The following is a 22,728-nucleotide window of genomic DNA, read 5'->3' as shown; positions in this document are numbered from 1 at the left end:
CTTGGATAATGTTTCTCTGACTTGTGTGGATGTGTAGCTTGGACAAGGACAGAAGGTGTCTTGACTTGGATTATAAGGATTTTGTCCCTTCCTAGGGAGTTTGCCTCTTCTGGCTGTTCTTTACACATTTTGATCAGGGCATTTGTAATGGTAGTAACATCTCTTTTCTAAACCCAAGCTTCTCAGAACCATGGAGTGTTTAAAATGAAAGCAAAACACAGCATTTCATTTGAAAGCTGAATGTTCACATGATAATTGCAGAGCAAGACATGAAAATACAAACCCTAATGATAAAAAACCTAAAAGCCTAACAAATGTTTTCTAACACTGATACTAGTGAGAATTAGAAGTACCATTTTTTTTTAAAGCAGGTTTCATGATTATCTGTGGTTTCATTTTGATTATTTGGAAAGTTTGGTTAGCAATAGATAGGACTGTAGAGCAGATAAAGAACAATGTGTTCTTGCTTTGGTTCCAAGTGCTGCTAAGAGGAGTGTTGTCAGAGCTCATCGATGTAGTTCCTCCTCCCTCCCTCTTTCCCACTACATCCATATTCATTCATCATGAATGCTGTCCTATAGGTCTCTGCTTCTCCTTTGATATGCTCCCCCCCTCATCCCTATTGCACTTTTCCTGAGCCCCAAGATTCAAATGGCAATTTGGGCTAAGCATGTACTAAGTAGCAGTCTAAACTACCCCTTTCCCTACTTTCAACATACATGCAGCTTGCAGGGCGCTAGACTCTGTGCTACTTGGTCTGGTCCCAAAGGTGAAAGTTTAATATAATTCTTTTTGGGAGCTGAGTGTCTCATGCTTTAATGGTATTTTAGTGTGCTCAGGTCAGAAGTGTTCAAGTTGGGTTTAAGTACTTGGAGCAGTCTTAATTCTCCATGGGATGAATATTTCTGTATATGAAAAGAAAAACAAATGTTGTAAGACTTTGGAAATACCCTAACCCACAGCCTGTTGGCAGACTCGGGGACTGGCTTTGGGTTTTGTGACTCATCTGCCAGGCTGTTGCCCACCGTGGTGGCTGCAGCCTGCTTCCCCCCCACAGTGCAAGCAGGTGCTCCTTCCCAGCCTTGTGGGGAGGAAGGACACCAGGCCGAGTAGCCGTTTTCAATGGACTTGGCCCCAATGGCTGGACCATGCTCTCTTCATATTCGTTAGTGAAGTGAATCTAGACTGCTGAGAGCCAGACGAAGAACAGGAAATTCTTTGTGAACTGTGTATGCTTTGTAAGCAGTGCTGAAGGTGGCAGGGGAAATGACCTCTTCCATGGACAGGCACTCCCAGGCAGCACTTGGAAGCACTCACCTTGAAATACATGATTAATGTTCCTGCCCTGAGCATTGGTTACATCTCCAAATGTCGTTCTCTAAATAGATCACTTTAATGTTCAAGTAGCTCCTTAATGTCCACCTAAGGAGCAAAGGACATGCATTTGCCTGTATGTTTTTATGCACACCTGAAGCCTCTCAACTGTGACTTTGGATGTAGCTCCAACACATTGTTGTGTGCGAGGCGAGTCTCTAGCTTGACACTAGGCAAAAAGCCAGACCTGTCAGATGGCCAACTCTTTTGTGCCATTAGGTCAAGCTGATGCATTTTCCTTGTTTGTAGTTCTCCCTTCTGCTCCTTGATGGAAGTCAGCAAATGTAGTGCTTTAAGAGACTCACAGATTATACACAGTGCGTAGTTATTTGACAGTGGGAAACGCATGAGAGTTTTGAAGTAGGACAGTAGTGACAGGACCAGGAGACAAGCAGGTGGCAACGTTTTGCTCTGGGTTGCTGCCACCAAGTTTTTATCTTGCTGTGATTTGATATCATCTCGCTGGATACTTTTTTTTTTGTTTTCTACTGCTCTGAAAGTCAGCTGTCACAGCAAGAGGAAATGTAAGAAATGCCATCGGAGACAGGATTTCAGGAAGCAGGAGGTGACCTGGCTGTGATTAGGAGGATACCCACCTCTCCCTTGGGTTCTCTCTAAGGTGCAAGCCTCTGGTTGCTCGTCTGCCTGCGTGAGGCGAAGTCCTGCCTTGGGCTTCTCAATCAGGTGGTGGAGAGCCGCCTGGATTCTGCTGAAGCCAGTGGAAGAGCTTCTGGCAAACGGGTCCCCAAAGACTTATCTGGTTTACCCATCTCATAGAAATAAACTGTGCTTTGAGATGGGTGGGGCGAATATAACTGCTCTGAGAGAGCGAGAGTAAAAACACATTGGCATGTGAATAAATGTAGAAGTATTACAAAACGGTTAGGGAGGAAGGTTGCTGTCAAAATCAACTTTCAGCAAAGATTAGGAAAAAGTGGTGTGGTTTGTTAGTAAGATCCCAACCTGAGAACTGGACGGACCCTGATTCAAATGCCATTTTTGAGCACTCTTGGTTATATGTAATGTTGGTGAAAAGCAAAACTCTTAGAACAGAAAAAAATTGCAATGTTTTGCAGTGGAAAGTGTTGGTTTCCTTTTAAATTTTAGGCAGAATTTGCTGCTACAGAATTTATGCTTGCAGTCACTGAAAGCTGAAAGTGCAAATGCTCTGAACTTTGAGAGCTGGGTTCTTTTAACGCTTCTTCTGATGTAAAACAATCCTGATTTTTATATTAGAGTTTTGAAGTATAAATATGTATTGGAATTTAAAACTTTTACCACAGCCTGGTTTAAAATCCAACAGTTTTTACCAGAAATACTTGTTTAGAGTGGCTTCTGCCTGCATGTATTTAAAACACCTCTTGTTAAATTTCTAGAATTTCTTTCTTGAAAAATATGCCTTTTTTTTTTTTCTTTCAAATGCAGTAGTCATGGGGAAGCCGCAGCTTCTGCTTGTGTGTTTACTTCATTGCTTCTCTCCTTATCCTCCCACCTTCTACTTCCAAGAGAAAAGGAAGTACAGTGTTAGAGAGATGTGCTATTTTCAGTGACGTGAAAGGCATCTTTTTTAAAACAAAAAGCAGAAAAAATGATGGATTTCAAGCTAAATAACTTCAAATTGTCTCCCCAACTTTCTGTTCATTCAGGGGGGTAAACACTTTTTTGTTTGTTCTCTGTGTGTGGCTTATAGAGGACTTCAGGGAAAGCATTTCATTCCTTCATAATTTGAGAACAATCTTTGTGGGCATTTATAGAATATATACCTAAGTGAAAAAGAAATCTAACTGTGGCCAAATGACGCATTTGCATATACTCATGTTTCTTTGGTATGACTGGTAGTAAAGTGCAGATATACCTGTAAGAAATGATCAGCAATGGCTGTTACTTCATGGCTGCATTCCTTCTGTCTACAGACGGCTGCTGAAGAGTGAACTTGGATCCTTCATCACAGACTACTTTCAGGTATTACATTATTTGCTTGTTTTGTTTTGAGGTTTGCCCTCTTAAGCTTTTTAGCCTATGAAAAAATTAGGACCCCTTTTTACATGCACGTAGGCTACAATTTTCATTTTTTGTTTTGCTACAAAAGGTGATGGAGGTACTGGACTTTTTTAATGTGGGCCATATAGCCTTGGGAGTAATCATGGGTGTATAAGCTAAAATAAAGATAATCTTCCTTTGCGCTTAAGAAATTATGCTTGTAGCCCCTCAAAGGCCAAGAAGGAATTCACCTGAACTTTTTAAATAAGATGGGATACTTTTTCCCAGTTTTTTTCACCCTGTTTCTCTAGTATAGAGAATTCAGGAGTAGGTTTTCTATACAGGAGCCAGCAAAGAGGAAGAGAAAAGATAACGGCTGTCTGTTTTAGTGGGGGCAGAGAAGGAAGTCTGTATCAGCAGGAAATCAACCTGGGTACTGTTTGCCTTTTAGTCCCACAAATATAAATGCAACCTGCGAAAAAGCAAAAGACAAAGGATGAGGGAAGGCCTAATCAATTACGAATATGAATAAGTAATATTGCCTTTTACTGATACTGTCCAGATAGAGGTTCAAATGTAACCACATGAAAGTGTGTTGGATGATTTTGAGAGAGCACTGATGGCTTTCAGTGATGTAAGTTGTTCAGTGTAGTGTTGATTAAAGAAAAGGAGGCAGCTGCCAAAACCAAGAGGGTTTTCTTGCCTTAGAGAGAAAGAGAGAGGAAATTTCAGTACTTTCTGAAGTCGCTGCTGCTGCTGCATACTGTGCTAGCAGCTTGGAAAGGGAAAAAAAAAAAGATTAGTGTTGTTTCTTATCAGTATTAGATTACATGACTTAAAAAAAAATCCCCCATGCTGTACTATCAACTGAGAAGCAAACTCCTGCCCCAGGGGTAGTTATGTTTCACTTCTTTAGATGCTATTTGCACAAGTGATTTACTGGAAAGAGGTGGCTGCTGGGACATTTCCTAGACTGTGAGAAGGGTGGTGGCAGCCCGATGGAAAGGCTGCGAGCCCATAGCACAAAGTGCCTTGCTTAAGTGGAAATCTGCTACTGCTCCTGCTAATTTAAAAACAGGCAAACAGTTTGCAACTAAATATATGTGACAAATTGAAATTTGAAAGATCTTGATCAGGTACCCAGGTACTACAGTGTTAGGCACGGTGTGCAAGGCTGGAATAAGCAGAAAATGTCCAGGGGCAACTTCATGTACCCGTAAGCCTGAACGGAGCATGGAGCTGAGCTCGGTCCTGAGGGATGTGAGATGCTGATGTATGACTGTTACCTGGTTTTGAAAACTCAGAGTGTACTGAAAGAGGCCTGGGTGGGTTCCAGCACTAAGACACAGCTGCATCTTGTCGCTGCGCAAGAAGAGCTGACGACTGCTGGGGACCAGATGGCTCCCAGTGCTGGGGTTTGGATGTGTTCTCTTCCTCCAGGCTGTAAACCTGAAGCCTGTCACAGTCACACCAGGGCTACTGGTATTAGCTGAGACTCCTTAGATGTCTTAGCAGTAGAGCTGATGACTGAAGAGTGCTTAGACTACAGCCTGCTCACTGCTGGAGGTTGGATATCTGTGTTGCATCCCTCTTAGCAAGTCGAGAGCATCTGATCTTGTTCTGGGAGAAGGATGTGATCACCAGCACTGTTTCTGCAAAAGCAGGAGCAAAAACTGTGCTCTTTCACCCTAATGACAGGGCGGTACTACTTCAGCCACAGGCCACAATCGCAATGTAGGTACTCAGCACTGCACTACAGCCGAGAGTGGTGGCCTTTGCCTCGGAGAGAGTGCAGTGCAAGGGCTTGGGTGCGCTCACCTCTGAGTTTGTTTTTCTGTCAGTCTGTCTGTTCACACTTGTGCAAATACCTCAGCATATACGTACCAGTTCACCTGCAGCTGCTGTTCTCCCACTGAAGCCACTGGGACTCAAATTTAATTTCTGGGATTTTTTTGCTCAATGTTAAAAGAATAACTTGGCATCCATCAGACTTAGCCTGAAGTAAAACTCTTGGTGCTGGCAAGCCATAAGACAAACTGTGAGATAAAGGCTATTGTAGGAAATGAGCTTTTTTCCCCACTGTAAGCTAAGATGCAGACTTATTTCTGATTCTAGACTGACAGCACATGGCAGTGATAAAAGTTACTACTCCCTCCTGAATGTCTTTACTCAAAAATCCTCCGGCTGTAGAGTGGGGAAGGACCACTCATGTGCCAAAGAAGGGCTGACAACATTAATCCATTTGTCCGTCGTTCAGTTTCACTGCTGATGCCAGCTGATTTATGGCAATACTGCTCCCACCAAAATGAGCAGAGTTAAATCAGGCTGTTGGTTTGGCTGAAAAATAACTTCGAAAGAAAAAAAAATTGTGGAAAAATAAAAAATAAAGTTTTCAACTACTTCCTTTGACTTGTTGTTCTCATCACCTCTGATGTGGGGGAGGTGATGGGGACAGGTCACCAGGATGGGGAGTGGAGTGGAAGTGCATGTTTTGTCAGCGACTTTCTCCTACATCTGTTAAAGCCCACTGAAAAGCTATCCTGAGAACTGAGTTTACTGTTCTCTTAGCTTGAAACGGACCCTGAAAGATCTGCTCTCATGTGTAACCAAGCAGTTTTAAATATTGTACCAGCAACTAACTGCATCATGTAATATATAGATGTGATAAATTCACTTAAATGTTTTCTATTTCTTATGCCACAGCACTTAGTAGCCACAGCTACTAAGATAATTCTTAAATTAAATTTTCCATTGTTTTAAGAGTTCTGGCTCTTACATTACATGTATTTCATACGCACATGTTTTCTAAGCAATGAATATTTAAAACTAAAACGGAGCAGAGCTTTTATAGTGAGACAAATCTACCTTTGTGATCAATTTGGCTTGATTACTCACAAGTCTTTTTCATCAGCACTCATGCAAATTACCAGTTTTTAGCTCCTGAAGTTGCTAAAGGAATGTTTAGGAAACGGTTGGGGTTTGGGCAGTCTTTCTCTGCTACCAAATCATCATCATACCAGAGTTACTGAGTCTGGTTTGTATTTGAAAAAGAAATGTAATTCCTGTAAGGGTTTCGGTGGGAATTCAGATGTTTCATTCTAAAGGAGATTTGTGTTTATAAATTTGCTGCTCTAGCAACCCTATTATATATACAAGCAATCTTCTTGGATTGGAGTCTGAGTGTAAATGCCAGATAGTTGGGACTTAAAATATTTGCTGCAGATCTGCCTTAAAGCAATGCTTCCTGCTCCAGGTTTTCTAGTAATGGCTTTTTGGCTTTGCCCATGAACTGATCTGATAGTTTCCTGCTGCTGAAAAGGTGCACTTCGTGCCCTCTGCTTGGTAACCCATCAGGGCTCCATCTGTTCTCACTGCTGGGTTAGTTCTCTGGTGGTCAGCTGAACCACAACAGGGAGGAATCCTATGACACCAGAAGGTAAGAGGCTGGGATTTGGAGGAACAGGGTGTATTGGTGATTGGGACTTCTCTCAGGGAGCTGTAAGATTTTTCAGATAAGCTCCCTTCATTTTCATGCTGTCTGAAGAGTTGTGGAGAAAATTTTTGAAATATAAAATTTGTGGGTGTTGATAAATTGATGCATTATCTTCCTGATTCTGCAAACAGCCTGAAACAAAACCTTTGGAAAGGATGAGCTGTTTCTTTTCACTCTTTGGGGGCTTGTTAATCTTGAAACTCACAGGGGAAAATGGAAATGCTAGATATTTCACAGCTAACCACTTTAGCAGAACTGCCAGGTCTATGCATATTAACTCCAAACTGTCTCCTCCCAAGGCGGAGACACCCCATCCCTTCCCAGGCACTGTAACTTCTCCCAGCACCCACAAGCTGCAAATGCAGAAAGTCAGATGCCCAGACTTGATGCCTCTCCAGCCTGATGTCCGCTGCCTGCACTGGCAGAGCTGGTAGGTGAGGGATGGCGAGTGGACTGTGTTTCCTCATTTAATCCAATGAGAGCATTGATGTCTTAAAACCAGAAGTGAAGCTGTTACACAATTTCCAGCCTGCTGCAGTGGAGAGCCATGGGAGGCAACAAGTCCTGACTCAGAATTAGGCCCAGCTTTCTGCGTGCATGCAAAACCATAGAAACCGCAACATGAGAGCACCAATGTTGCTGGGGAGTCAAGCAAAGTCAAAATAGCAAAACGATAATGGAGAGCTGCGAAAGTAAGCAGCAGCAGTGATGAGGCAAGCCTGGATCCAAGCCAAAATTGATTTTGTCCCCTCCCTTTAAGGCAGTCAGGAGTGGGACTGGTGAACCTTCCTGCGGTCAGAGTCCCCCTCGCTATAAGTTAGCCAGCTGTGCAATGCAGCTGCAGTGGTAGGGGCAACATAAACTCCTCGCTCTACTGTGGCACCATAAAGCTTTTGCTTAAGTCCCCTGCTGCATGCCTTTCTGGGGCTCCAGCCTATCCAGCATCTCTCAGCCTTTGAAAGGCTGCTTTGTTAAGCCACACTAATAGCAGAAAATGTCTTCTGTCCCTCTCTCCTGCTTAATCAAAGAAAAAAACCTGGTGCGTGTGACATTTCTTTCCTTGGCACCAGGTTTCTACTTCTACCTGCTTCGTAGCAAGGGAAGGAAATTGTTGTGTAGGTTCTTGGAGTGATGGTTATTGCTGGATAAAGGCAGCGCTAGCTCTTCTCTGGCCAGGTGCTCTCTCATGCCTGCTGCCAGGGACTGCAGCAACTCGGCCACCACACAAGGGGAGAGAATTCACACTTGTGTGATTTGCAGAGCTCAGCTGTATGTCTGCAATAGTCTTTTGGGTCAAGCTGGTCTTTATTATTGTATTTCTCTCCTCGCTGGCTGGGAACCCCTGTTGATGCAGGTCAGCTAATTATTTCTGCTTCATCTGGCACTTTCTAGTGCTGAGTTTTCATGGAGTAGCTCCAGAGACTCCATAGCAACTGCCCAGCTTCGTTATCACAGATGGGGTCACCCGGCAGCTCAGCCCCGTTACTGCGAGTCGAGCAGAGGACCTAGTCTTGGGTGGCAGCAGCAGCCGGGACACCTGCTTTCAGGCCTCTGTAGGCATCGGCTCTGTAGACGTGCGTGGTTGACTTGAAATGGTGCCTGGCTGCTATTGCTGAAAGCATAGCGTGGGTCTGTGTACCATGCCCTGGCTAAGCAGGGCTCCCACTTGGAGTGGTGACTCAGCAGTGCAGAGCTGGGGGCACGGCTGACGGATTTTCCCACAGCTGCTGCCTCACTGTCACGTTGTGGTCTAGATCAGAGCAGTGCTGCCTACTCGCTCTGCCTGGTCTTCTCTCCTTACTCTCCCTCTTACTTTCTCTCTTTAAGTGGGCTTTCTTTTTTATCTGCTTTGAACACAGCTGTCTCTAGAAGAGTCATTTTAGGTTGTTATTTCATATTTGTCAACAGGATCAATTTGTTCTCTATGTAGGATCAAAATGGTCTCTCTGCTTCTGTCACTATTTCGCCTCTTTCTAGAGGAAAAAAAAGAAAGGATGGGGGGGAGTAAGGTCCAGGTATCAGATGCTGCAGCTCACACAGATTTGCATTTTGTAAAACACTGCCAAGAAGTAAGTAGGTGTTTGTGTGCAACTGGCAACAACTTTGTAGAAAATCCTTGCCAAGTAAGTTTGGTTGATGCTTTTTTTTTTTTTTTTTTTCTCAAATTAACATCAGCTTATCCAAGAAACAGTGGCTATGTGCTTGCAGAGCCTGTAAAAATGGGATTTAACACTAGAACACACAGCCTCAATTGACTAGGGGAGGGGGCTGCATTTAAGAAATTCTGTAAATGTGTAGAAGAATAACTGATTTTTTTACCCAGCAAAATGGGATCAATTATTTTGAGTTTGCTCTGGATCAGTTTACTCCTGTTCCAAGCTTATGTTTCTGTTTGATGAACTAGTTTTAATTTGTTAATTTTAATGTGGCTTTTTAAAGGCATACTGGCCGTGTTCGGCTTGGAGACATGCAAGAAAAACAAAATTTGTCTGTAATTAAATGTGTGTTCATGAAAACTCCCCACCCCCCCCGCCAAAACTACTTAGCTGCTTTTCACCACCCTTGTGCTTGAATGTACAGCAGAGCAAGCTGTGCTATCGAGCCAAAATCCTTCCTGTTGGTTCTGCCCAGAGGCTATTGCTGCAACTGTGCTGTTGGCAGAGTGCTCCCGACAGGCAACATCTGCTTTGCCTCTGGCAAAGTCAGATGCTTGCCATTTTGCCCAGATTGTAGCAGAATCCCACGCAGGAAGGGCCTCCATGGCCCCCATTGGGGATGACTAGCTGCTGACAAGGTGGAGGGAGTGAGAAGGTGCCTGGCACTGCTGGTTTGAGAGAGGAGCCCCAGCTGTTGCATCTGGGACAGCTTGCACCTTCAGTCATTGTGCTGGGGGAACTGGAATTACTCCTTTGGGTACGGATGGAGAAACTCATCTCAATTTCCCTAGCAGTGGAGGGGAAGGGGAAAATATCTGTGCCGGGAAAAAGAAAGAATTACCTGGAAAGTGTCTGTGTTTTACAGCATGATGTGTGACTGCCTTCAGGTTTTTTTTTTATTCCAAATGATTTCAGCACAGCTTGCTTTGAAAGAGTAGCGAGCATACGCACGTTATAGGAGGGTCTTTGCTGAGGAAAAATGAAAAGTGATTTTTCTGAAGCTTTGAATCCTGTCTTCCAAAACTCAGGGCATTTGAAAACTTACAGGCTTTCTCTTAGCTGCACTTCTTGGTGCTATACCTGAAACAGCTACTGCACTGAGACAAGTAGGGAGGGTTTCAACCTGTGAGATTTCACTAGCTCACTTCTATCTGCTGCAGAACATGTCTCTCCAAATTTCTCAACTGCGTGTATATGTGGGGGGGGCTGAATCAGGGCTTTTGTTTCTCGGCAGTGCATGCTTCACTGTAGTGAGAGTAAGGACAGGTTTGCAGCACCTGCAATGAGTGTATAGCAGCCCATGGTGTTCCAGCAGCAGAGTGAGGACTTCACCCTGGAGATCCAGGGAAAGCGGATTTGGGGAGGGGAGGGAATAATTGTCTCCCCAAGCACCCAGGTCAGCTGCAATTGCAAAGAGACAGAAGGTGTCAGCTGAACTTTTTCAAATAAATGCACCCTTCCATCTCACTTGGTGCGAGTCTTTATCTGGTCTTGCTTGCTTCATTTATTAGATTGTGTTGAGCTGTCATCAAACCCAGTAGGGTTTTTTAATGAAAAATTATCTGTGTGGCTTGATCTGAGGGGGTAATGTTCAGATTGACTCCATTTCTAAGCCTGTGACTTTAGCAGACTTTACTGATCTGTAAGTAAAATTTCCAGATATTTTTAAGATGGGGAGAAGGGAAATGAAGTGTCGCTGTTGTTTTTTTTTTCAAAGAAAAGTCTCTCTGTTCCACAGGAAAAGGGAGAATTTGAGAGGATAATAATTGAAACACCTGCAGTAACTATATGAAGATAAGCTTTTTTTTTTTTTTTTTTAGAAACCTTAAGAATGAGATGATGCAATATATTTAGCACATAGAATTACTAATAATACGTTCATAAGAGCTTTTTAAGTTCTTTAATACAAGGTAATGCTTAATATATCTGTTTTTAATAGATGATAGAACTGTGCTGCCCATTAAGGTGTACAAATGCGTATTTTGTTTGCTGACATAACTGTAAAATAAAAAAAAAAATCTCTGAAAGTAGAAAGCATCAATAATACTAACTTATAAGCAAAGTAGCTGGAAAATTGTACCCACAGTGCTCAGGAAGCATATGTAAATTGAAACCTAATGACTTAGTGGAGATAGAGAAGGAATTCATATTTCTTGAAAGAAACACAAGAAAATAAGCGTGACACCATCATATGCCTATGTGTATATACTTTTTTATTATATAGTAGTTTAAAATGACGCAGTATTAAAGACTAGCTGTAAATTTTCCCTGCACTATATAGGAGAGGTAATTACCTTGAGCTATACGTTGAAAAATAAAGAAGTACTTTCTCAATAAACTGAAAGCATTTGGAAGGATTTAAGTGCAATATCACTCCAAACATTATCTTATTGTTCAGGCAGAAAAATATTTACTGTTAAGTGGGTTTTGGGGTTTTTTCCCCTCATAATTTTTTCCATTCTAGATTTCTCCCTCCCTCTTTTTTTTACATTGTTTGTTTTTTCCTGGAAAGTATTTTTTGTTGTTGTTGTTGTCCAGAGCCTGACATGTGTAGTCATTTATTTCTGCTGAACAAATCTAAAATTTGAATGGAGAACTTAATATTTCCCTCCAAAGTCTTGATTTCTGCTAGAGAATCTTTGCCAAATAGTCACCTTCCATTAGTTGATAACAATGTTTTGAATGGTTGCAATTTTTTTTTTTCATCATGTGAACTTATTTATCCAACTTGCTAATTGCAGTTGTCATTGCCCAGGTGAAAAGCGTCTCCGAGGCACATTGTTTTTGCAGGTTACCCATCCTTTGGCAGCCCTGTTCCTCCTGCACTCTGGTGTGAACTCTGGCTTTCTGATTCAACCCTAACACTCATGGCGACTGAGGACTGAACCCTAGACAAAGCTCCCCCAACCATTAAATATTTCTCACTGACAACATTTCTCACTGACAAGTTCCCTTTACTTCCTGCAGCTTCATTTGGCAGCCTTTTGTCATGTTGGTGACAATGAATAAATCAGAAAATAGGCTCCTGCAGGAAGAAAAAAATCAAATTATTTTATTGGGGGGAATTCCAGCGTCCAAAAAACTGCAGAAAGTGGACTTTTTTTTTTTCCCCCAGAATAAACGTATGGCTTTTTGGCTAAAACTGAGTAAGCTGTTGTGTAAGCAGGGTGAGATACCACAGGTCATGGAGGCAGCACAAGCTGCCAGGCCCTCAGCGGTGGATGTCCTGCTAGAGGTCCCTCCACTCCTGCTAACCTGGGTAGGCACCCATGTCTTGGAAGGAGTCAGCAAAGACCAAAGTGTACCCTCCTAAATTGACAGCCGTGCACTACGTGAGGCCTAGAAGCAGCTGCTGTGCTGTCTGCAGTATTGCCAGAGCTCTGCTTTTCACCTGTTGTCATCCACAGCTTTTCAAGTGCAGTTGATGAGAGCCATTTGTACACTGTTTGTGAGCAGGTTCAGAAGGTCACACGCAAATGCGCTTCGGATTCCTGTTGCCACATGGTCACCTGTGTGCAGAATAGCAATTTTAGCATGTTCCTCTGACAAACAGGACTGTTGAAGTCAACTTTGATTCCTGTGCTGAAATTCCTGGTATTGGTTAATAGTAGAGTTGTTTATAGCTTGACTGTACTGCACGGATAGGATTGCTTTTGCACTCTGCTAGACCTAAAGGTCAAAGTCTTGTGACTTGGATGGGCAGCTCAAATAATAGAGTTTCATTCCATAAGCTGCTCCTAAAATGCTCTGGTTTTGCTGTGTAACTAATTTAAAAGGAACCTAAATTCTACATTATTTTGGGAATAAGACCGGTCTAAATACTTTTTGGTTTAATTCTGAAAAAAAGCCATTTGCCAGAAGGGCCAAATTACCTTAATTACAAGCATGAACATTAATTATTTTTCCCTTGTATGCACTATACAATATTTAACCGTTATTGCTACTAGCAGAGCTTACCACTAGTGATTTGGATGGCCATTCCTCCTTATGTCATCACTGAACTCTGGATACACATTAGGGGATTCAGGGTTTTTTTTTTTTTTTTTTAAACAGTATCTCAAAAATGTTTACATGTGGTTCATTTAAGACAAGTAAGCTATTGAAGCAAAACATGAGTTAATGTTTTAATATGGATGAAGTAGCCATGAGATGGGACAACAGCCAAGGAAAAGTACCCATTTCCTCTCTGTTGTATAACACCACACTACTTTCACACCATGCAGTGTGTCCATACAGTCCTGTCTTGACATGATATGAAACTTTTCATGAAGTTCCTCCTACTGCCCATAGCATGTGAGACAGCTGGTGAGCGTGTATTGCTTGTTCTTTCTTCCAGCCCTTTTTTGCTGAAATATTGACAAAGATGCCAGTGGAAAAAATATTGACAAAGATGCCAGTGGAAAAAAGGTATTGCCATGGCACTCAGCCCCAAAGACTCTCAGAGCTCGCCTTGCATGAGATGAGATTCCAAAGAAGTTGTTTCATGAACTCAGCCCCTGATTTTGTTAGTTTCAGTAGTATTTTCCTACCCGACAGCTTTTTGAATCTAGAACCATAGACTTATAGAATGGTTTAGGCTGGAAAGAACCTTAAAGATCATCTAGTTCCACCCCTCTGCCATGGTAGAGACACCTCCCACTACACCAGGTTACTCAAAGCTCCATCCAACCTGGCCTTGGACACTTCCAGGGATGGGGCCCCAACAACTTCTCTGGGCAGCCTGTTCTAGTGCCTCACCAACCTTGTAGTGAAAAATTTCTTCCTAATATCTAACCTAAACCTGCCCTCTTCCAGTTTAAAACCATTACCCTTCATCCTATCACTACATGCCCTCTCTGGCTTTCTTGTAGGCCCCCTTCCGATACCGAAAGGCCACTAGGAGGTCTCCCCAGAGCCTTCTCTTCTCCAGGCTGTACAAACCTGACTCTCTCAGCCTGTCTTCACAGGAGAGGTGCTCCAGCCCTCGGATCATCTTTGTGGCTCTCCTCTGGACCCACTCCAACAGGTCCATGTCCTTCTTGTGCTGAAGACCCCAAAGCTGGATGCAGTACTCCAGGTGGGGTCTCACGAGAGTGGAGCAGAGGGGCAGAATCACCTCCCTTGACTTGCTGGCCACATTTCTTTTGATGCAGCCCAAGATGCACCTGGCTTTCTGGGATGCAAGCGCACATTTCAGGCTCATGTTGTGCTTCTCATCAACCAACACCCAAAAGTCTTTCTCAGGGCTGCTCTCAATCCATTCTCCACCCAGCCTGTATTTGTGCTTGGGATTGCCACAAGGGCCTAGCCCTTGGCCTTGTTGAACTTCATGAGGTTTGCATAGGCCCACCTCCCAAGCCTGTCCAGGTCCCTCTGGATGGCATCCCTCCCCTTCAGCGTGTCCACCGTTCCACACAGCTTGGTGTCGTCATCAAACTTGCTGAGCGTGCACTCAATCCCACTCTCCACGTCCCTGAGGAAGATGTAGAACAGCAGTGGTACCAGTACTGACCCCTGGGGAATGCGACTTGTCACTGGTTTCCACTTGGACATCGAGCCATTGGCCACAACTCTTTGAGTGCAAGCATCCAGCCAGTTTCTTATCCAATATAAATTCTCCACCAGGACAAAGCATCCGCATCCAGAGATGTTTCCTTACTGGTAGGTCTCTTCAGTCCCTCAGCCTCAACCTCGTCGCAAAAGACTTCTGGAATCTGATTAACTACATATTATTTAAGGAAGAGACCTTCCTTTTCAACACATTCAATTATGTTTGGTGCTAACAAGTAGGACTCCTGAGTGGCAAGTTTTTCTTTTGTTCTGGAAAGTGAAGTACAAGTACAAGCAGAGATGTCACAAAGGAATGTTTCCTTCTTTTTACTCCCTTCAACAGTACCCCAGTTTAGTATTGCGTCTTATTGTAGGGAGGATGCAGAGGTGTGCTGTTCTCTTTGCTTGGGGTGGGTTACACAGTTACCTGCTTGTGTGTGTCATTAATGAGCCAGCCTGGTATGTGGTTACAGGAGGCAGGTCTGTCATCCAGAGCAGCAGCACAAGGGCCGGTGTGTGGTACGGCGGCTCATCAGGAGGCCATGGTGGTGTCCAGACAGTGGTGTAACAGCAGTGTCCATTGGGAGTGAAAAAAAATGTGCCTTGCTCCTCAGTTGATGGAAGGTAGAAAGATACAACTTTGACCCGTTAAAAACAAAAGCTGGAGGATGAACATATTAGGGGTGGGGTGGTCGTGTCTGAATATTGTGTGCTACCCTAATATGGAATCCTTTCAGAGGGACAGAAGGCTTTATTATCCATCTTTGTGGTAGGACTGAACCTTTTAGGATGCAGTAATAGCATGCTATGTGGTGATATCAGCTCCTTTCTCTGGGATTCTCAGAGCTTTTTGGAATAACTGATTCTGCTAGTGCTGTTGTGATAACAAAAATGTAGGTGTTGTTCTTATGTTTGGGGAAATTTGAACAGAAAGCTTATCAGATATTTAGATGTCCTGAACTGCAAACAGACACATCAATATCTTGATGTCTGGTCCATGATACTTACCTAGAAAGACTAGCGCCTGCCGCTTCTCCTGCAGCTTGAGACTGCATACTGAGGTGATTCAACTGCTCAATATAGCAAAAAACCCCCAATAGCCTCATAGAAAGAAAATAGGTAGGAATAGAGAACTAATGGTTAGGGAGCTGAATTGTCTTACTCTGCAGTCAGGCGAGCACTGAACTAGTGCAAAGGAAGAAGAGTATGGGACGTTTTGGTAGCATTTGGCCCTTTGATCACCTCCATCATGACTGAGGCATAGCTTATGTGGCTGCACTCTTATGTTAAGAACCATTTTATTTTCTTGCCTCCCTCCCTGTGACCCAGGACAGGTCCTTGCTTCCCATTTCTGGCAAGTGTTTCTACTATCTGCTGTGTCTGTTGTGTTCTCATGTCTGGCTGAACGGAAGGGGGTTAATGTACAACACTCGCAGTGAGACCAGATCTGGTGGTGATGCTGGGAGAAAGTACTATGATATGACTAATCTTTAGACAACTGCATGCAAAGTGGATAACATCTGAAAAAAATTATTGTTCCATGTTTATTTCAAATCTCAGAAAAGGCAAATGCATGTCTCTTTTCTCTCTTGGCAGAACCAGCTCCTTGTGAAAGGCCTGCTGTTTATAGAGGAGAAGGTTAAGCTGTGTGAAGGCAAGTATAGTAAGAAACCTGTGTTGGAAGGGAGTTGTGCTTTGATGTTTGGTCAGACAAGATGATTTGCATGTCTGGAAAGTATACAGCCCTTTCGAGTACTGTCTTAGGGTGCCACACAACCTTTTGGGAGCCAGGTTGCACTGCGGCCCTTGTGAGGCTTAAGGGATGACGGGTTTTTTGAACAGAATCATAGAATCATAGAATGGTTTAGGTTGGAAGGGACCTTGAAGATCATCAAGTTCCAACCCCCCTGCCATAGACAGGGACACCTCCCACTAGACCAGGTTGCCCAAGGCCACGTACAGCCTGGCCTTGAACATGTCCAGAGATGGGGCCTCAACAACTTCTCTGGGCAACCTGTTCCAGCGCCTTACCACCCTTAAAGTGAAAAACTTCTTCCTAATGTTTCATCTAAACCTGCCCTCTTCCAGTTTATAGCCATTCCCCCCTCGTCCTGTCACTACATACCCAAGTAGTAGTAGTAGTTTCCCCAGCTCTCCTGTAGGCCCCCTTTAGGTACTGGAAGGCAGCAGTAAGATCTCCCCGGAGCCTTCTCTTCTCCAGGCTGAACAGCCCCAACTCTCTCAGCCTCTCCTCATAGGAGAGGTGCTCCAACCCTCAGATCATCCTCGTGGCCCGCCTCTGGACATACTCCAACAGGTCCCCGTCCTTCTTGTGCTGAAGACCCCAAAGCTGTACGTAGTACTCCAGGTGGGGTCTGACGAGAGTGGAGTAGAGGGGCAGAATCACCTCCCTTGACCTGCTGGCCACATTTCTTTTGATGCAGCCCAGGATACAGTTGGCCTTCTAAGCTGTGATCACACATTGCTGGCTCATGCTGAGCTTCTGGTCAATCAGCACAGCCAGGTCCTTCTCCTCAGGGCTGCTCTCCATCCATTCCCCGTCAAGCCTGTATTTGTGCTTGGGATTGCCCCAACCCGGAATAGCCATGTAGCTGCAACACTCCCACCAGCCACATCCCCATCGTGAGAACAGGAACATGGGTCTTGTGTGGCAGTTGAACCTGGGCTCAAAGCAGTTCTGGGCTGGATGTGGATCCTGTTGCAAAACTGCTGAGAGCTGCCTTCTGCCTTTTATTTCTCAATGTGATTTGCAGCTTGATGTAAGCATGATTTTGGTTACTGTGGCATGCTCTTGAGACCTGAACTAACAGGCTTTGTGTAAATTTAAAGAAAAAACAGTCACTTGGGTGGGAATGAAATCTGTCAGGAAAAAAGTTGATCACATGTGAAGTTCTGTTCAAACCACTGGGGTACAGACGCTTGCTACTGCAGAGCCTGTTGACAAAGGCCAGCGTGGTGCAGCAACTCTCAGTGTTGGATGTGTGGGGAGTTAGTTACGTTTATTAACAGTTTGCTCAAGCAGAGCAAGCTGTCTAGAGCACATGTCATTCAAAACTAGGCTGCTGGTTGATTTGACCCAGTTTTGTAGCCTGTAGGAAAGATCCCTTGCTAATCCCCCACTTGCTGTATCTGGGTCATTAAATGCCGAGAGACGCTTACAATCTCGCATGATTGCTGATGCTGGTTCCTCCACACCGTTCTTCACCAAGTGACTTCTCCACCCGGCCAGCAGGCTGTACAACTTGGACCCTGATGGAGCTGTGCAGTTGCCAGCCTCCTGCTTGGTGCATGCTTCTTTGGCATTGGCCATGCAAGGGAGGAAAAAAGGCAGACTCATGCATTTTCCCAAATGTGGGTACCTGCCCTGGCACTGTCAGCTCTTCAGAACGAGTGCTGCACAGCTTACCACAGGTTTTGTTTTCTATATTCCTATAAAACTATTCCAGTATCTGTTTTAGCATTATCAAAATTGAGTTCCAGTCTGTAAGAAGCTGAGAGCTGCCCAGGAGTCATTTGCAGCTGCTCAGGTAGTTGGGATAAAATGAAGTTTCCCAGGCAGACAGCAAAACCCTCTTCCTATGCCTCATTTTTTTGACCCTAGTTTGAAGTGATACTGGAGCCCCTTTGCCCATGCAGGCTGGCATCTCTGCAGGAGATGACTCATGGGCACGTTTCTTTCATAATATGTAGGTTTGTTGCAGTCCTGGGGAGGAGGCAGGGGAGGGAAAAATGTAAACATTCAATTAGTCTGTTTCCTGTTGTCTTTTTCACTTACTGTTGGCAGTTTCTGGTAATAGGTAGCTGTTATGGGAGTGGTGGGTAGGTGCTTGTCTGCCTGCAGTTCCAGTTTTGAAGCCGGCGTCATACCTGACATGGTGAAGCCTCCCTCTGAACCCTCCTGTGATAGTCGGTGGGCTCTCTGCTTGAAAGGAAATGTCTGCAGGTGCTGGTCCTGCTGGGTCTCTGCTCTCTGGTTGTGTCTTAAGCAGCACAACCCATGGGTCAGCACAGTGAATGCCCACGTGGAAGTCTCCAGATGGGGAAAGCACTTCAGTATACAGCGATAAGACTCCTTTGAGTTGCAGTTTTACGTATGTTCCAGTTCCTCATGTAGAGCCTTTAGTCACTTCGAGGCTGAGCCTTCAAAGCTGTTTTAAGCAGCCATCTTCTGTTACTGCTCCTTGAGTCTTGACTGCTTGTGAGTTCCAGCTGAGGCTCCGTGGAATGTATCCTGGAAAATCCTTTTTGTCAGAAACTTGTGTTACTAAATCTGGGTCTGTATTTTACCTGAAATTTCTGGGGAATGTCTCTAAAACTTGAAAAAGCATTGTAAACCTTTGGCCTTTGGGATGGGAAAAATCTCCTAAAAAACCTTAGAGGATTCGGGCCCAAATGCTGAGGAACGCACAGCTCTGTAAGTCAAGCCTATGAGCATAATTTAAAATGTCTATTCAAACAATTATATTCAGTAAAACATTTTTTGTTAATAATAGGATTTTGACCACAGTTGTATTCCTGTCGCGGGAATCACAAGTTGCATAACTTAGACTGCCTTCATTTTAAATAACCCACTTACATTTGGGGATGTTTGTTTGAATCGGAGTCATATGTGGTTGGCCACAAGTGGATTTTATTTGGGAACCCTCCCAAATGCCACGTTTGAAAGGAGCATGGTGGGATTGTGGGCTCATCAGGGTCTGGACTGCTGCATCTGTACTTGGGAGTGGGAGGATGCTGGAGGGGGCCCAGCTCTTGTAAATGGTTTCTCCTGACTCAGTTACTGCAGAACAGTTGTTGTTGGCTGTGATCTGCTGGTTTTCAGATTCAGCTGCTCATGTGCGGCCATGCTTCCATGCTAGCTGAGCATGATAACTGTGAGCTGTGAGATTACACAATCCTTTGTGGTGGAGTTAAAGCCTCCAGTTGAAGAGAAGCATCACTATTCCGCTGGAATTGGTCTCATGTTTTGTATAGAGCTGTCTTCTTTGCAGTAAGTGACAGCAATTTATGGTCACAGCCTTGTGTCTCTGTCAGTTAAGGTGATGCTTAGCTGAGTGATGTCCAGTTTTGGACAGAAACTGAATGAGAAGGGTGCGTTTGTATCTCTTATTTGGGGAATTACAGACTAGTGGGAAAATTCAACTTTATTTTAGTGACCCTGTTGCTAAAGGTGTCCCTGTCATGTTTTTTTAGGCGAGGATCGCATTGATGTCCTGTGTGAAATCTGGGACCACTATTTTACAGAGACTCTTCCTACACTCCAGGCAATATTCTACCCAGTCCAGGTAATCTTTATTCAGTCTTCAGTCAGGTGAAGCAACGTAACTTCAATGTCTGCTAACAGCATGTGGAAACTTCTTTTCTGTTTCAGCAGCACTGTTTGGCCAGTGGCTAAAAAGATCTCAAAATCTTTCAACTAAATCTGGGAGGAATTACAGTTTGCCCAATTCAGCTTTAACTGTGTAAGGACTGCTAAAATCTACTGGGCAAGCACAGTGTTTTGGGGTGAATTTATTCCAATGTGTCTACCCTCTCTCCGTGCTTAGCTAAGCTTGACCCTTAAAACTATTGGACTGTACCCTGTCTAGACTGAAGCTCTGGGCCATTTGTGTTTATAATTCTTCCATTTTTAAATACCTGGGACTCAGTTGGTACAGATGACAACACTGACAACTTGTCTTCAGAGGGACAAATCTGAAGACTAGATCAGAAGCAAATGTGTTTATCTCACCCTAACTACTTAGTGTTTAGGTTCCAGTTGTGCCTTTCGAAAATGCTCTCTTGGGTTTTTTAAAGCTTTAATAAGGAGACAAGTAAATCTATGGGTAGAGGATGAATGAACAACTTCATGCAAAACCTTTTTACACTGGGTATTTTGAAAGCTGAGTGTCCCGTCAGAAGTGTTGAGCTGTATCATTTTTTAATGTTGTTTTAGTCAGGGTTTCCATATGAGCAATCCAATTACCTCCCCAGCCTATTTTGATCTTCTTTTCCATCAGAGGAAAAGAAAAATGTACCTCATGAGGAGACTGATGATCTTGGAAATGCTAGTCTCCTCCTCTTGACTTTTGCCTTTTCCACAAGACATGCTTTCCAGAGCCTTTTAAAATTGTTCTTCCCTTCTATTGTTTGAAAGGCGGCAGGTAAATCTCAGTTGCCCTTTTCCTCTAATCTTATTAAAGCTGGCATTTCCTAAAAGAGAAAGGACTTCTGTAAAGACAGACACTAACCTTTCTACTGTGTTTATTTTTATTCTTTCCTTGCTGCAGATGCTTAAAGGTAGGTGTTTGGCAGGTAAAACGGTGCAGTTATAATATCCTCCCTTTCTCTCCTTTTGCAACTAATTGTCAGTCAGGGAGTGACCTAAGCTATTTCGGCAGGGGCTTGTCCACATTGCAGCTATCTGTGCACTGTGGAAACAGCTGAGCTAACAGTGTCTCATACCCACTGATGCTAATAATTCTGCCACTTATCTGAAAAATCTACTTCCCTGCTATTAAACGTCTCTAATGAGAAACTGAACAAAAGTTACTGCACAGTGGGTGCAGCTTTTAGAAGTAACTTGGTGGTAGTGGTGAAAGTGTGACTATGGGATGTTGAGATTCTTTGAAAGGATAACTTTCTTACTGTATTTGTCTTGTCATAATACCTGAGTCACTCAAAAATATTTCATAGAAGCTATGAAGTTAGGGAAGTATTGCCATTTTATGGATGCGGAACTTCAAGGTAACAAACAGCATATTTAAAGCTTAGTAGGCACCTAAGTCCTGCACAACTGTATGGATTTAAACCACCTAAGCACATCCAAGAATTTGACTCTGAATAAGCTGCCCTAGGCTACAACAGAAAGATTTGCTGGTGCAGCAAGAAATAAGAAATTGCTCTTATCCCAGGCTAGTGCCCTAATAACAAGATTTGACTCCTCCTACAAATAGGGAACTGTAAGTACCTATTTATATGGTGTGTCACCACATGTGAAGACAGCTCGTCTAGCAAATCTCTTTCACCAAATCGCAGTTCTCCATGTGCTACTCCGATAGATGGGAAAGTCAATTTGTTGTTGGTTCCCTGTCCTTTGCTGCAAATGTCAACATGATTATTTTGTTGTGCTCTTCTGTGATCCCAGCAACTGTCCATTCAGAATGAAAGTAAGTCAGCCAAATGTGTGAGCGTATGTTACTGAAGGTAGTAGCTAGAAGTAACTTCCTATCTCAGCTAAGTTTAAACCAGAGGCTCATAGCTGTTGCAGAAATATGACCTTTAAGCAGCCAAGTTGGTTAAATTGCTGTACAGAGGGAAACTATGTCAAGAGGTCACTGGTTTTTGTATAGTTGCAGCTGTTGATGTAACTACTTGGTGTGGAAAAAGAATAGCAAATCTTGTTTTGTTTGGCACAGCAAGATGTTTGTGTTTTGAAATGGGGTATGAAGTTAATGGGACTAAACTGCATGGTATAAATAAAAAGCATGCAGCCGTTGAAATATAGTTCAGAGATATGTACCAGTCTTTTCTACACCTCTGTGATTCTAAACACGCAGTGTGAAAACAGCAAAGTGCTTTTATTATGGCCAAGCTGCCCTCCAGACTAGTTGCTTTAATTCGTATTTACATATTGATGATGCTGTTAATTATGACATTAAACCCATTATGAATTAATGATTAACTGCTGTTAATTCCTTCCAGCTAAATATTTGCCATGTTGAGTGTGCTATGGAGACCATTAAATGGTTCCCAAACAGACTGTGGGGCAGAGATTAACACACTGGCAAGAACAAGGGAAACTCTTCAGGCTGGAAAGTGCTGGGCAGGGCTGTGAAAAAAATTTCTGCTGTTAAGCTGCAGTGAGACAAGAGAAAGTCATGTGGACATTAAGGGAAAGACAGTAACACCAGACCACTACCTGTTTTTAAATATGCTGGGAAATATTATATCTTCATCTGTTAATCCTGCTCACTTGTTTTGTTGATAGTAAAATGCAACTGGGATGACATGGAGTGCCTTGCAGTGGAAATTAAAGCTGTTGCTTTTTTAAATGATGTTTGGTACAAGCAGTCTTTCTAGCTTTGCTCTAGCCTAAATCCTGAAGTCTGTAACGGACTGAATTGTGGATTTTTTGTCATATTGGCAAGGCCTGAAGTACAGATGTTGAGCAAAAAGAGGATCCAACACAGACTA

At 43.4% G+C, this 22,728-nt stretch overlaps 1 protein-coding gene across 1 annotated transcript in view; it reads left to right on the top strand.

Annotated features, from left to right (window-relative positions):
* PRR5L (proline rich 5 like) overlaps positions 1–22,728 on the top strand; it is a 33,097-nt gene that overhangs the window by 1,854 nt on the left and 8,515 nt on the right. Inside the window, exons 3-5 of the mRNA XM_009895593.1 lie at positions 3,288–3,336; positions 16,129–16,186; positions 19,747–19,838. Of these exons, the coding sequence (XP_009893895.1) occupies positions 3,288–3,336; positions 16,129–16,186; positions 19,747–19,838 (199 nt within the window). The remainder of the gene's footprint in view (positions 1–3,287; positions 3,337–16,128; positions 16,187–19,746; positions 19,839–22,728) is intronic.

This window comes from Charadrius vociferus, unplaced genomic scaffold (assembly GCF_000708025.1).
Source record: "Charadrius vociferus isolate BGI_N301 unplaced genomic scaffold, ASM70802v2 scaffold71, whole genome shotgun sequence".
NCBI classification, from domain to species: Eukaryota; Metazoa; Chordata; class Aves; order Charadriiformes; family Charadriidae; genus Charadrius; species Charadrius vociferus.
This window is presented reverse-complemented; position numbering and strand designations above follow the sequence as displayed.